The following is a 12,032-nucleotide window of genomic DNA, read 5'->3' as shown; positions in this document are numbered from 1 at the left end:
TGTGGGCACCGCCAGCAGCGAAGTTAGATACAGGTCGTAAATTTTTCTTTAGCGCAGTATTTTTAGTAACTTTTTATTGTTTATACATAAGTGTGTAAGGGAAATATGTTGGGACTCTTGTTAATGTTATTGTTCATAATGTGTATTGATTAACTTAAAAGACAATATTACTACTAGTTTCAGACATTTCGCATAGAGTATAGTTATCTGTAATTACACTACTGGCCATTAAAATTGCTACACCAAGAAGAAATGCAGATGATAAACAGGTATTCATTGGACCAATATATTATAGTAGAACTGACGTGTGATTACATTTTCACGCAATTTGGGTGCATAGATCCTGCGAAATCAGTACCCAGAACAACTATGTCTGGCCGTAATAACGGCCTTGATACCCCTGGGCATTGAGTCAAACAGAGCTTGGATGGCGTGTACAAGTACAGCTGCCCATGCAGCTTCAACACGATAGCACAGTTCATCAAGAGTAGTGACTCGCGTATTGTGACGAGCCAGTTGCTCGGCCACCATTGACCATACGTTTTCAACTGGTGAGAGATCTGGAAAATGTGCTGGCCAGGGCAGCAGTCGAACATTTTCTGTACCCAGAAAGGCCCGTACAGGATCTAAAATATGCGGTTGTGCATTATTCTGCTGAAATGTAGGATTTTGTAGGGATCGAATGAAGGGTAGAGCCACAGGTCGTAACACATCTGAAATGTAACGTCCACTGTTCAAAGTGCCGCCAATGCGTACAAAGGGGTGACCGGTACGTGTAACCAATGGCACCCCATTCCATCACCCCGGGTGATACGCCAGTATGGCGATGACGAATACACGCTTCCAATGTGCGTTCACCGCGATGTCGCCAAACACGGATGCGACCATCATGATGCTGTAAACAGAGCCTGGATTCATCCGAAAAAATGACGTTTTGCCATTCGTGCACCCAGGTTCGTCGTTGAGTACAACATCGCAGGCGCTTCTGTCTGTGATGTTGCGTCAAGTGTAACCGCAGCCATGGTCTCCGAGCTGATAGTCCATTCTGCTGCAAACGTCGTCGAACTGCGAACTGTTCGTGTAGATGGTTGTTGTCCTGCAAACGCCCCCATCTGTTGACTCAGGGATTGAGTCGTGGCTGCACGATTCTTTACAGCCATGCGGATAAGATGCCTGTCATATCGACTGCTAGTGATACGAGGCCGTTTGGATCCAGCACGGAGTTCCGTATTACCCTGCTGAACCCACCGATTCCATATTCTGCTAACAGTCATTGGATCTCGACCAACGAGAGCTGCAATGTCGCGATACGATAAACCGCAATCGCGATAGGCTACTATCCGACCTTTATCAAAGTCGGAAACGTGATGGTACGCATTTCTCCTCCTTACACGAGGCATCACAATGTTTCACCAGACAACGCCGGTCAACTGGTGTTTGTGTATGAGAAATCGGTTGGAAACTTTCCTCATTTCAGCACGTTGTAGGTATCGCCACCGGCGCCAACCTTGTGTGAATGCTCTGGAAAGCTAATCATTTGCATACAGAGCATCCTCTTCCCGTCGGTTAAATTTCACGTCTGTAGCACGTCATCTTCGAGGTGTAGCAATTTTAATGGCCAGTAGTGTATTTGTTGTTGTTGTTGTTGTGGTCTTCAGTCCTGAGACTGGTTTGATGCAGCTCTTACTGCCTGAAAAAAGCTGCACAGATATTCAGTTAGATCTTGGTAAGTGACAGATTCCTAACTCGCATTAAATATTCAATAATGTATAATTGTACTTTTCATAGACGAAAAAACGTGGCATGCTATTGACCACAATGTCAATGAGACAGTTGAAATCAGTCAACTCGTACAAATGCCAGGGTGTAATACTTTGTAGGGATATGAAATGAAACGATCACATATATTTTCTGTCGTAGGTGAAACACGTGGCAGAATGCTCTTTATTGGTAAATGACTAGAGAAATGCAAACAGTCTACAACGGATATTGCTTACAAAATGCTCTTGTGACCTATCGTTGAATAGTGCCCATGAGTGCGGGGCGTGTAACAAACAGCACTAAGAACGGCTATCGAATAGATAAAAAAAAGCACAGCACAAACCGCCATAAGTTTCTTTTTCCCATGGGAGAGCGTAGCGAAGATGAACTGAGCTAGTGGACCCTTGAAAATAGAAGCAAATTATCCCGTAAAGCCTACTTACGAAGTTTCTCGAGCCATCTTTTGAGTGATAAATCTAGGAATGTACTACAAGCCCTTACGTATCGCTTCCGCAGTAATCCCGAAAACAAGGTCAAGCTAAGGACAGCGCACACACAGGCGTTTAAGGATATTTTTAGAGAGCAAGCCAATGACCTATAGGCTGAAGCGAAAGGTGATATTTGCTGAGCAGATGCTAAAGCCTATTTGAGGGCATTACACACTTAACCACTACATTCTTTACATACGTTTCTACTAAGAATACGTGTGGAAATTCGCTGCAGTATTTTATATGACCCCTATATTGATAATTTCCCCTCTGGTGAAGTAAGAAGGAATGTTTGGACTCTTGCCTTGAAAAGAAAGAGTTTTTAAGCAAAAAAGCCTCACAGCTAACATATTTCGCTCGACAATTTTGTATTTGAGACATTTGATATCTGAAGGATAATGAAGCCGTATGTTATGCCACAAATTTTCCTTTAATATTTTCTCTGTAGCTATCAACCGAGGAATAACAAAACCTGAGAACTATTAGTCCAGAGCAAAACCCTCGAGGTGCATTCTGCATCGTGAAATGAAGTATAAGCTGCGTTTATTCGCACTTTTATCGGTTTGAGGTAATGGAGAAAATCGTGTGCCATTTCTTTTAACCTAAAAGTACACGCAGGGGGTCCGTGAGGCCACAGGGAATATTTTCATATTAATACAATGTCTGACAATAGCTTCCAAGCAGTTATCTTCTCAGCACCTTTTAAGTGTCAATAATACGCGTCGTTTAGTATGGCGGGACCTGCTACGTTAACACCAACACTTTCGGTTAGCTTACAACTAGCTCTTGGTTACCACGGACCAGCCGCGTGCATTGACAGTTTTTCGTTAGTCTGCTTTCTTTATTCCCGCGCGCACATGTAAGCGGTGTTGGATTTGTTTAGCATTACAACAGACGTTGCTTGGTACCTTGTTGTAGTATCTTGTAAGTATCGTAACAGCATCATGGAATGTTCTTACGAGGCAGAAGAGAAGAAAATTAGATGCCACTATTATTTTCAAAACAAATAAAAAGGAGCAATTGAGAAGCATTCTTGAGGCTGCTTTCTATTGCGCTTCTGCAAGACCATCTTCAGCAAAGGGCAATACCAAAAACTTTGACAAAGAAAGGTAACTGAGGTAATTGGAGAGCTTTGTAGTCTGAAAAGCTCTGAAGTGGAATCAACTGCATGAGGACATGTGTGAACTGCAAAAGCAAAACGAGAAAAACTAGATATGTTTGTAAAAACTGCGAGACGTAAATTTGCCTTGAGCATTCTGTTACAGTGCACCAAGACCGTACCGACAAAAATATTCCGTACAGTATATGTATATTTTGATAGCAGCTCAATTTTTTTGTTTCTTAACTTCGTGTAAATGCTTTTGACAAAAATATATATTTTTAATTTTAAGTAGATATACCGAACTATCAGTTTAATAAGTCACGGCTGCAAAATACTAACACGAATTCTTTACAGACGAATGGAAAATGGTAGAAGCCGACCTCGGGGAAGATCAGTTTGGATTCCGTAGAAATATGGGAACACGTGAGGCAATACTGACCCTACGACTTATCTTAAAAGCTGGATTAAGAAAAGGCTACCTACGTTTCTAGCATTTGTAGACTTGGAGAAAGCTTTTGACAATGTTGACTGGAATACACTCTTTCAAATTCTGAAGGTGGCAGGGGTAAAATACAGCGAGCGAAAGGCTATTTACAATTTGTATAGAAACCACATGGCAGTTATAAGAGTCGATGGGCATGAAAGGGAAGCAGTGGTTGGGAAGGGAGTGAGACAGGGTTGTAGCCTCTCCCCGATGTCATTCAATCTGTATATTGAGCAAGCAGTAAAGGAAACAAAAGAAAAATTCGGAGTAGGTATTAAAATCCATGGAGAAGAAATAAAAACTTGAGGTTCGCCGATGACATTGTAATTCTGTCAGAGACAGCGAAGGACTTGGAAGAGCAGTTGAACGGAATGGACAGTGTCTTGAAGGGAGGATATAAGATGAACATCAACAAAAGCAAAACGAGGATAATGGAATGTAGTCGATTTAAATCAGATGATGCTGGGGGAATTAGATTAGGAAATGAGACACCGAAAGTAGTAAAGGAGTTTTGCTATTTGGGGAGCAAAACAACTGATGATGGTCGAAGTAGAGAGTATGTACAATGTCGACTGGCAATGGCAAGGAAAGCGTTTCTGAAGAAGAGAAATTTGTTAACATCGAGTATAGATTTAAGTGTCAGGATGTCGTTTCTGAAAGTATTTGTATGGAGTGTAGCCATGTATGGAAGTGAAACATGGACGATAAATAGTTTGGACAAGAGGAGAATAGAAGCATTCGAAATGTGGTGCTACAGAAGAATGCTGAGGATTAGATGGATACATCACATAACTAATGAGGAGGTATTGAATAGGATTGGGGAGAAGAGTAGTTTGTGGCACAACTTGACTAGAAGAAGGGATCGGTTGGTAGCACATGTTCTGAAGTATCAATGGATCACCAATTTAGTATTGGAGGGCAGCGTGGAGTTTAAAAAATAGAGGGAGGCCAAGAGATGAATACACTAAGCAGATTCAGAAGGATGTAGGCTGCAGTACGTACTGGAAGATGAAGCTTGCACAGGATAGAGTAGCATGGAGAGCTGTATCAAACCAGTCTCAGGACTGAAGACCACAACAACATTAAAGTGATTAGTAATGATACTACTTAATTTACTATCACTTCCCTCCATAACTTATGTAACAATGTAAATTAAAGGCAATGGAAATTTTAAGGGTCTGTGAGACCAGCCGCGTCCAAATTTCAGGCGCATGCACTGCCATGTTAACAGCATAAAAAGCATTTCACATGTATATTTGAGGAATCGGTTTCCTGCGAGGCTCACGTTTTGTCTCCCCGTTCTGCGTTAGAGGTGAACCAAATGACACACATTGTAGCGCAAAGGGGAGTTCACTGAGCAACTTTTAATCCCGAGGCTTGTAAAAATTGTGCAATGGAAAAACTATTAGAACTGTAAATACTGGAAAATGCAGGATGGAATGTATTATACTGTTATAAATGTAAATAGAATGTTTCAAACTTTATTTGTTACTATATCACCAGTCGGAAACATCACAATGAAATTGGAAATTCCGCAGAATTTACGTTAATTGTAGTGCTTCGCGTACAGTACTATACAGTTGGTCATTCAGGTGTTAAAAATCAATGTTCGGGTTCAGTTAACAATGAGAAAAATTGTAGCTGTTAGCTGCCACGAAGCGCGTAGTGACGCAATGCTAGGGTGGCCAGACGCTCCGGTTTTTCTGGACAGTCTGGTTTCGGATTTAAAAAATGAGCGTCACGTTTTTTTCGGGATACCAGTTTTGTGATGCCACAGAAATACTCTCGTACCGTCTATTTTTTCCCAAATGCTGGCGTGGATTTGTGTTTTAACTATTAAGCACAATAATGATTTGTTTCATTGTTGCGCCTGCCGGCGTCTATTCAGGGCTTTTATTGAGCGTAACGCTTCTGTTATTAACTCTTGTGTTGGGATTCAATTCAGTCAAGACGTTGCAGCTACTCGTTTCTCTGTCCGAGGCTTATTGTGCTTAGCTCATGTTTGCGTGTGTGGGAAATGAACTCCAAATGCAAAAGCGAAAGTATTGCTTTCAAGACAATTGTACAGAAGAATCGTTTTTCATCAAACGAGGATGACATGTTTTGTTGACGTGAAATATGTAATTCATATGTTTCCATTTACGTGGAGAAAGGGCAGATATTACGGATCATTTAGGCAGCCAAAAGCATAAATCAAACATGTGCTCTGCTAGCACTTAAAAAAATTGACAGCTTTTTTATTTCAAAGTCATGAAAACAGAGCCAGTCAGTAGCAGCAGCGGCATTAACGATGTGTTACCATACAGTTGAACATCAAATGTCTTTGAAATCTGTAGATGTACTTTTAGACTAAGCTTCAATCGAAGAGTGCCACGTTGGGCAGAACCAAAACAGCAGTAGTTTGAAAGCAGATTTTTACCACACTGTCAAACATATGCGACGACTTTTCACTGCTCCGCTATTATTCAATAGCTACAGATGCGAGTAATCACAAGGCTAAAAAAATATTTCCATTAATTGTTCAATATTTTACACCTCAGAATGGCATTAAAGTGAAATTGCTGAAATTAATTTCGTTGCCAAATGAAACAGCCTACTGCATTAGAAGAAAATAAAATTGATAAGAGTAAGAGTATTGCAGTGTCAGTGCTAATACTAATTTTGGAGGAGTGCGACGAGCAGATAGAATGTATTTGCTAGAATGAAAAGTGAAGTAAACGAAAATCTTTTAGGAGTTGGCTACCCTGCTCACATGCTACACACTGCTGCCAAGACAGCCGCTCACGTGATAAGTGTTGACGGAGAAATACTTATAATTAAACTTTTCAATTACTTCTCCATATACACAGTACGAAAGGAGCGTCTAAAAGAGTTTTTTGAGTTTCCGGACATAGAGTATCATGCATTGTTGTCACATACAATAACAATGTGGATATCTTTGTTACTGTAGAGAGAGTACTGAAGTTGTATGATGCTCTTAAATCATTCTTCGTCGTAGAAGAAAAGGGACCTAAATTTCTGACATCCCTTTTCCAGAATCGAAACGGAAGCGCATCTGCGTGGTTCCTGCATAGCCAGTTGAGCTTGTTTCAGAGACAAATACTTAAACTTGAGAAAGCAGACAGCAGTGTTATAGAAGTAGCTGCGATTTTGGAAATTACTACAGAATCTTAGAACGTCTTAAAGAAGAAAGCTTTGTTCCACTCAATGTGGAACAGCGAGGTTGCATTAACTACTGAAAATCAAAAATTTCATGTTGATGTAGAACAGTTTTATGAAAAGTGTACAGCTTATTTAGAAAAATGGTTAACAAATCTCAATGAGTTCTTTATTTCCAAATAGATGTTGCTGGACGCAGAACCTGAGTGGAGCAATGTGAGAAGTTTGGTTGGTTTGTGGGGGTTGAAGGGATCCGACTGCAAAGACCATCGGTCCGTTTTTCCACGATCATGAAACACCCACAACGTGACAAGGACATTAACATTTGTACAAGGTAGAGGGTTGGCAGTAGGTTGCAGTTTATTGTTTGACCAGTTTTCTTTACTCAAGCAGTTCACTGAGTCAGAAATCAATAAAGAACTGGGGGTAGCACATCATGTCAGGAGAAATGGACCTATTTCTTTCGACAGATTGGATGCGAAGAACAGTATTCTCAGTTTCTGAATCTGTGTGAATTCGTCCTCAGTATTCCACGGCATAATGCAAACGTGGAACGAATATTTTCTCTCATGAATGCGCAGTGGACTGAGGAACGGAACAAATAGCAACTACCAACAGTCGAAGCACTAATTAAATGTTTTTAATTATCAAGTGAATTGCTCTAAGGTTTATGAATACGTCAAGCAGCGGAAAGATCTTTCCTCCAAAGCTCAATATTCAGATAAATATGAAGCGTAAGACAACAAATCATGTGAACTTTTCACTTCAACATACAGTGTTTCAGTAGATAATTTTGTATCTGGTATTAATGTTTCCAAATAAAAAAGGCTTTTGTTATCAGTACTAATATTGTTAAATGTTATTACCACCTGAATGCCCTCTCTTGGGTTTTATTAAATTAATTACAGTATAAAGTGTTCATTTATTTATTTTACCAAATCAATTGAATACAACAGTATTTTGCACAAATATTTCACTTTTTTAACGTTAAGAAAAGTGACCCGAAATGTCCCGGTTTATGATACACAAATAACGGCCGGTGTTAGTTAATTTTAGAGAAATGTCCCTGTTTGCTAGCAACAAATTCTAGCTACCCTACGCAACGCGACTTAGGTACTGGCTTCAAACCTCAATACTCCGGTGCGTTAATGTTTGTTTAATAAGCCGCCTGCAGACGATTTCCAAACATCAGCTGACATGAATGTTGGTTTCATACAAAAGCATCACGCGCGGTCTATATTATGCATGGCCTTATCCACGGGCCGAGTCTCCTACAAAGAATAAGACTATCTGCTTCTACTGCCTGTGTCCGTGTGTACAGCCCTAGCTTGCACACTGCTGCGTTGCCTCGGACTGTACTACAGCCTCCTCGGATTCCCGTACGTGGATGCCTGCGGCAGCTTCCTCTGCCGTCGTGTACACCCCTGCCCACGCTATGCTGCGTTGCCTCTCGGGCCAACTTGCCTGCGCAGCAGCCTACCGCGCTTCAGTGTGCGCCGAGACACGCGTACTGCGCCGCGTGATAGCCTGTGCAAACCGGTTTGTAACGGAAAAGCTGCGCGCGCACGGACGAGAAAAGCCCAGCTGGCGCAGGTCGATAAGTGTCGCTTGTGGAACCGTCGGCCTGGTGAAGGCCTTAACTGCACAAACTCATTTTGCACGGTGAAGCTCTCGAGTGTGAAGGCGATAACGTTAGCGAAGTTGGTTCTATTACTATTGTAGTGACAGAAGACTTTTTTGCGTATGTTTAAAAATGACGGACGTGCGTTGTTATCCTAAGGCATTTATAACAGAATTTATTGAACTGTACAAATCTCTACCTTGCCTTTGGAAGGTAAAATCGAAAGAATACAACGACCGAAATAAGAAAAACTTGGCATATCGTAAAATGGTTGCCAAATTGAAGGAGGTTAGTAAGTGTTGGAATTTTCGTTTCATTGTTGGTGTTTATTGTACTTAAGAATTATTATGCATCTTGTGTACTGATAACAAGGTTTCCCGCATAAACGATTGCAGATGGATCCTAGCGCAGACAGGGATTCAGTAATAAAGAAAATCAACTCACTCCGGAGTTCTTATCGCAAGGAAAAGAGGAAAACAAACGAGTCGATGATGTCTGGCGCAGGCGAGGATGACGTGCACATTCCCAGGCTTTGGTACTACCATCTGCTTCAATTCCTAGATGGCGAAGAAACGCAGCATGGAATGACAGTTTCAAATTATGAGGAATCAGTGTCACAGGTATGTAACGTAAAGGGTTTTAAGTTATAGTATTTATTCACAGGACAATGTAACTTGGCAGTTTTGTTTTTGTTTCTGGGAGCAGAGGAATCGGTGGGAGTCGGTTGATTTCGGGCCAGTACATATTAAAGTATATCCGCCCTTACCAACCTAAGGTAACAACACAGCGAGCGCAGCGCCCTGTAGTAGGCAATGTCAATGGAATGTAATATACGGGTACACTAAGTTGAGGCAGCGCTACGGCTTATGGGAAAGACCATAAAGGCACTTTCCATTTACGGTCGCTCCCATCAGCCGCCGCGCCAAGTGTCAATTTTGTTGGCACGAATAATAGAATCCACTGTGGTGCATGCCGGGCGATGGTGGGGTGAGAGGGGTAGGGTTGCTCTCCCCCTCCCTGCTGTGTCCCTCACGTGGCGACACGCCCCTCCCCCCACCCCTCCCTCGTGCCCACTGCAGTGCATGTGCTAGGCGGCGATGCCGTGCTTACCCTCCCAGCAACCCCTGCGAAAAGTGTCAAGTTAAATCGTGGGTATAATACGCAGTTGCGGACATCACACAACTAATTATTTGCAAGTCGCGAACTAAATTATAGAAACGGAACTATATATATACTACTGAGAAAGCTTTTGATTCGATTTCAACAACTCGTCAGTCAGCCCGCGAGGAAAGAAGCATTAATTATTATAATGAATATATCTTCGTCATTGTTAGTTGCCTTTAGATTTCATCTGGATAGCGAGTGATATAAAATTGAAATATTTCAAACAAGGAAAACCCATTACCGCCAAAACTATTTTGAGCAGGCCTAGCGCGAGTTTCCAGGTAGCTAAACTTCAAAGCTGCAGGAGTACATGTGAATGGAACATAGTGAACAACCATCATTTTGCAGATGACTTTGTACTGTTTGTCTAGCTTAGATAAATGAAAAGCTGCTTGTTGAGAATCGCTAGGACAGACAGGAAATTAACACAAAAATCGTCAGCAGACTTTTTCTTCACGTGATTTAGAGAGTAAAACAATCTTGATCTTTTTCAATATCACTTAAATCAAAACACCTTGTTAGTAAACTTGGTGATTGTGACGAATATAACCATCTCCGTCACAGATACTTCTGCGTATTCCAGTTGATTTTTTTTTAATATCTTGGTATTTCCGTGGCCGAGCGGTTCTAGGCGCTACAGTCTGGAACCGCTACGGTTGCAGGTTCGAATCCTGCCTCGGGCATGGATGTGTGTGATGTTCTTAGGTTAGTTAGGTTTAAGTAGTTCTAAGTTCTAGGGGACTGATGGCCTCAGATGTTAAGTCCCATAGAGCTCAAAGCCATTTGACCCAGTTTGGTATTTTCGTTCTGCTGCTTATTTCTAGTTGGTACACGAGACCCAGTTTTAGCAAGGGCTTGTATTCCATTCATTTAATGACCACATGCTCTGTAGTCACTAATTTTATTATTCGCTGCAAGTACTTTCTCGGACTGAGTCGTTTATTGTGCAGTCCAGTCCGGTACATCCGTGAATTGCTCTGAGAAATTTCATTTCAGTCGTGTGGACGCTACATTTGCTCTTGGCTTATTTTATTTTCTTCTTATCTGTTTTGTTGCATAAAAAATTCGAATACGGCATAACTTTACGAAATTTAATTTTTGTATCTTGTCACTAGTGTTGGCCACAGAGCTCGTGTAATTGTTCCGCACATTCTTGAAACGTTGGCTGGTTTAATTTTCAAGATCTCTACAACCATGTGCAACATTGTGAGATACGTAAAATGAGATATGGTGTAACGTTATTTAAAGATATTGTTGAGCGTATAATACGTTTGCAATAGATTACCATCGCTTTAGTTTTCGTTTCTGAAATCTCAGAATTGTTGCTTGCGGTGAGCTTACTGCCCGAGAGCTTACTGCCCGAGCAGATAGAACCTCGTATCTAATGTTGAAAACTGCTGTGCTTAGCAAGGATGAGATCTTCAAGTAGCTGGTCTTACATTTTTCGAACAGATCAGATGACAGGGATATATATACGTCGAACAAAATGAGTTTTTAACAAAAACCTGGGGGTGTGCACTGTACCATATTATTGTAAAGTGAGCATCTCCCTCTTTCGTTGTATTCAGTATTGATAGTGTGCCCTCTGAAGTTTCTTCGATATACAAATATCCATTTGACGTGTAGACAGATGAAAACTTTATTTTCAAAATTATGATACAAACATTTAATAGCAATAAAACATTCACCTTTAAGGTTCAGAAGATGTATGCTAAAATGGCAAATGCATTTTCTACAACGTGAAACCGATAATTTCAAAGTAGTTTTTTTGGAAAATGGTGGGTTTCCAGTGGGCATTATGCGCGGGTGAGCGTGTAAAGGAAGTGAATCTCATTGTTTTACTGTCACTCCTCTGATACACGCTGCAGAAATTGAAATCTGGCTGGTTTGCATAAAAGTACATTAACATACGTACTCTGCAAACCACTTTGAAGTGTATGGCAGAGGGTATTTCCCATCGAACCAGGGGATGTGTGCAACAAGGAAAGAAGAATTGCTTAAAAGCATCTGTGCCTGTTGTAGCTGATCTAATGTTTCCCTCACGACCCAAGCGGGGAAAATACGTGTAGGGTTATAGTATACTCGTAGTTTCTTCCCTTACGCTTGTTCTTGACACTTTGTGAGCTTTCTCTACGTCTTAAAGCACGTGTCATCTTTTTTTTGTTTCTCACATGGACCAGACAAAGCTGTGACCATTCGTGCTACCCTTCTTCGTATACGTTCAATATCACTTGTTCATTGTAAGTCCTGTTT

The 12,032-nt window shown here is 41.2% G+C and overlaps 1 protein-coding gene across 1 annotated transcript in view; it reads left to right on the top strand.

Annotated features, from left to right (window-relative positions):
- The first annotated feature begins 8,499 nt into the window (after window positions 1-8,499).
- LOC126418947 (uncharacterized) overlaps window positions 8,500-12,032 on the top strand; it is a 47,638-nt gene continuing 44,105 nt past the window's right edge. The window contains exons 1-2 of the mRNA XM_050085983.1: window positions 8,500-8,903; window positions 9,011-9,235. Coding sequence (XP_049941940.1) covers window positions 8,748-8,903; window positions 9,011-9,235 — 381 coding nt within the window. The 5' untranslated portion in view covers window positions 8,500-8,747. The remainder of the gene's footprint in view (window positions 8,904-9,010; window positions 9,236-12,032) is intronic.

Source organism: Schistocerca serialis, chromosome 9 (genome assembly GCF_023864345.2).
Source record: "Schistocerca serialis cubense isolate TAMUIC-IGC-003099 chromosome 9, iqSchSeri2.2, whole genome shotgun sequence".
In the NCBI taxonomy this organism is placed as follows: Eukaryota; Metazoa; Arthropoda; class Insecta; order Orthoptera; family Acrididae; genus Schistocerca; species Schistocerca serialis.
Note: the sequence above shows the minus strand (reverse complement) of the source record. Positions and strands in the feature narration are given on the sequence as shown.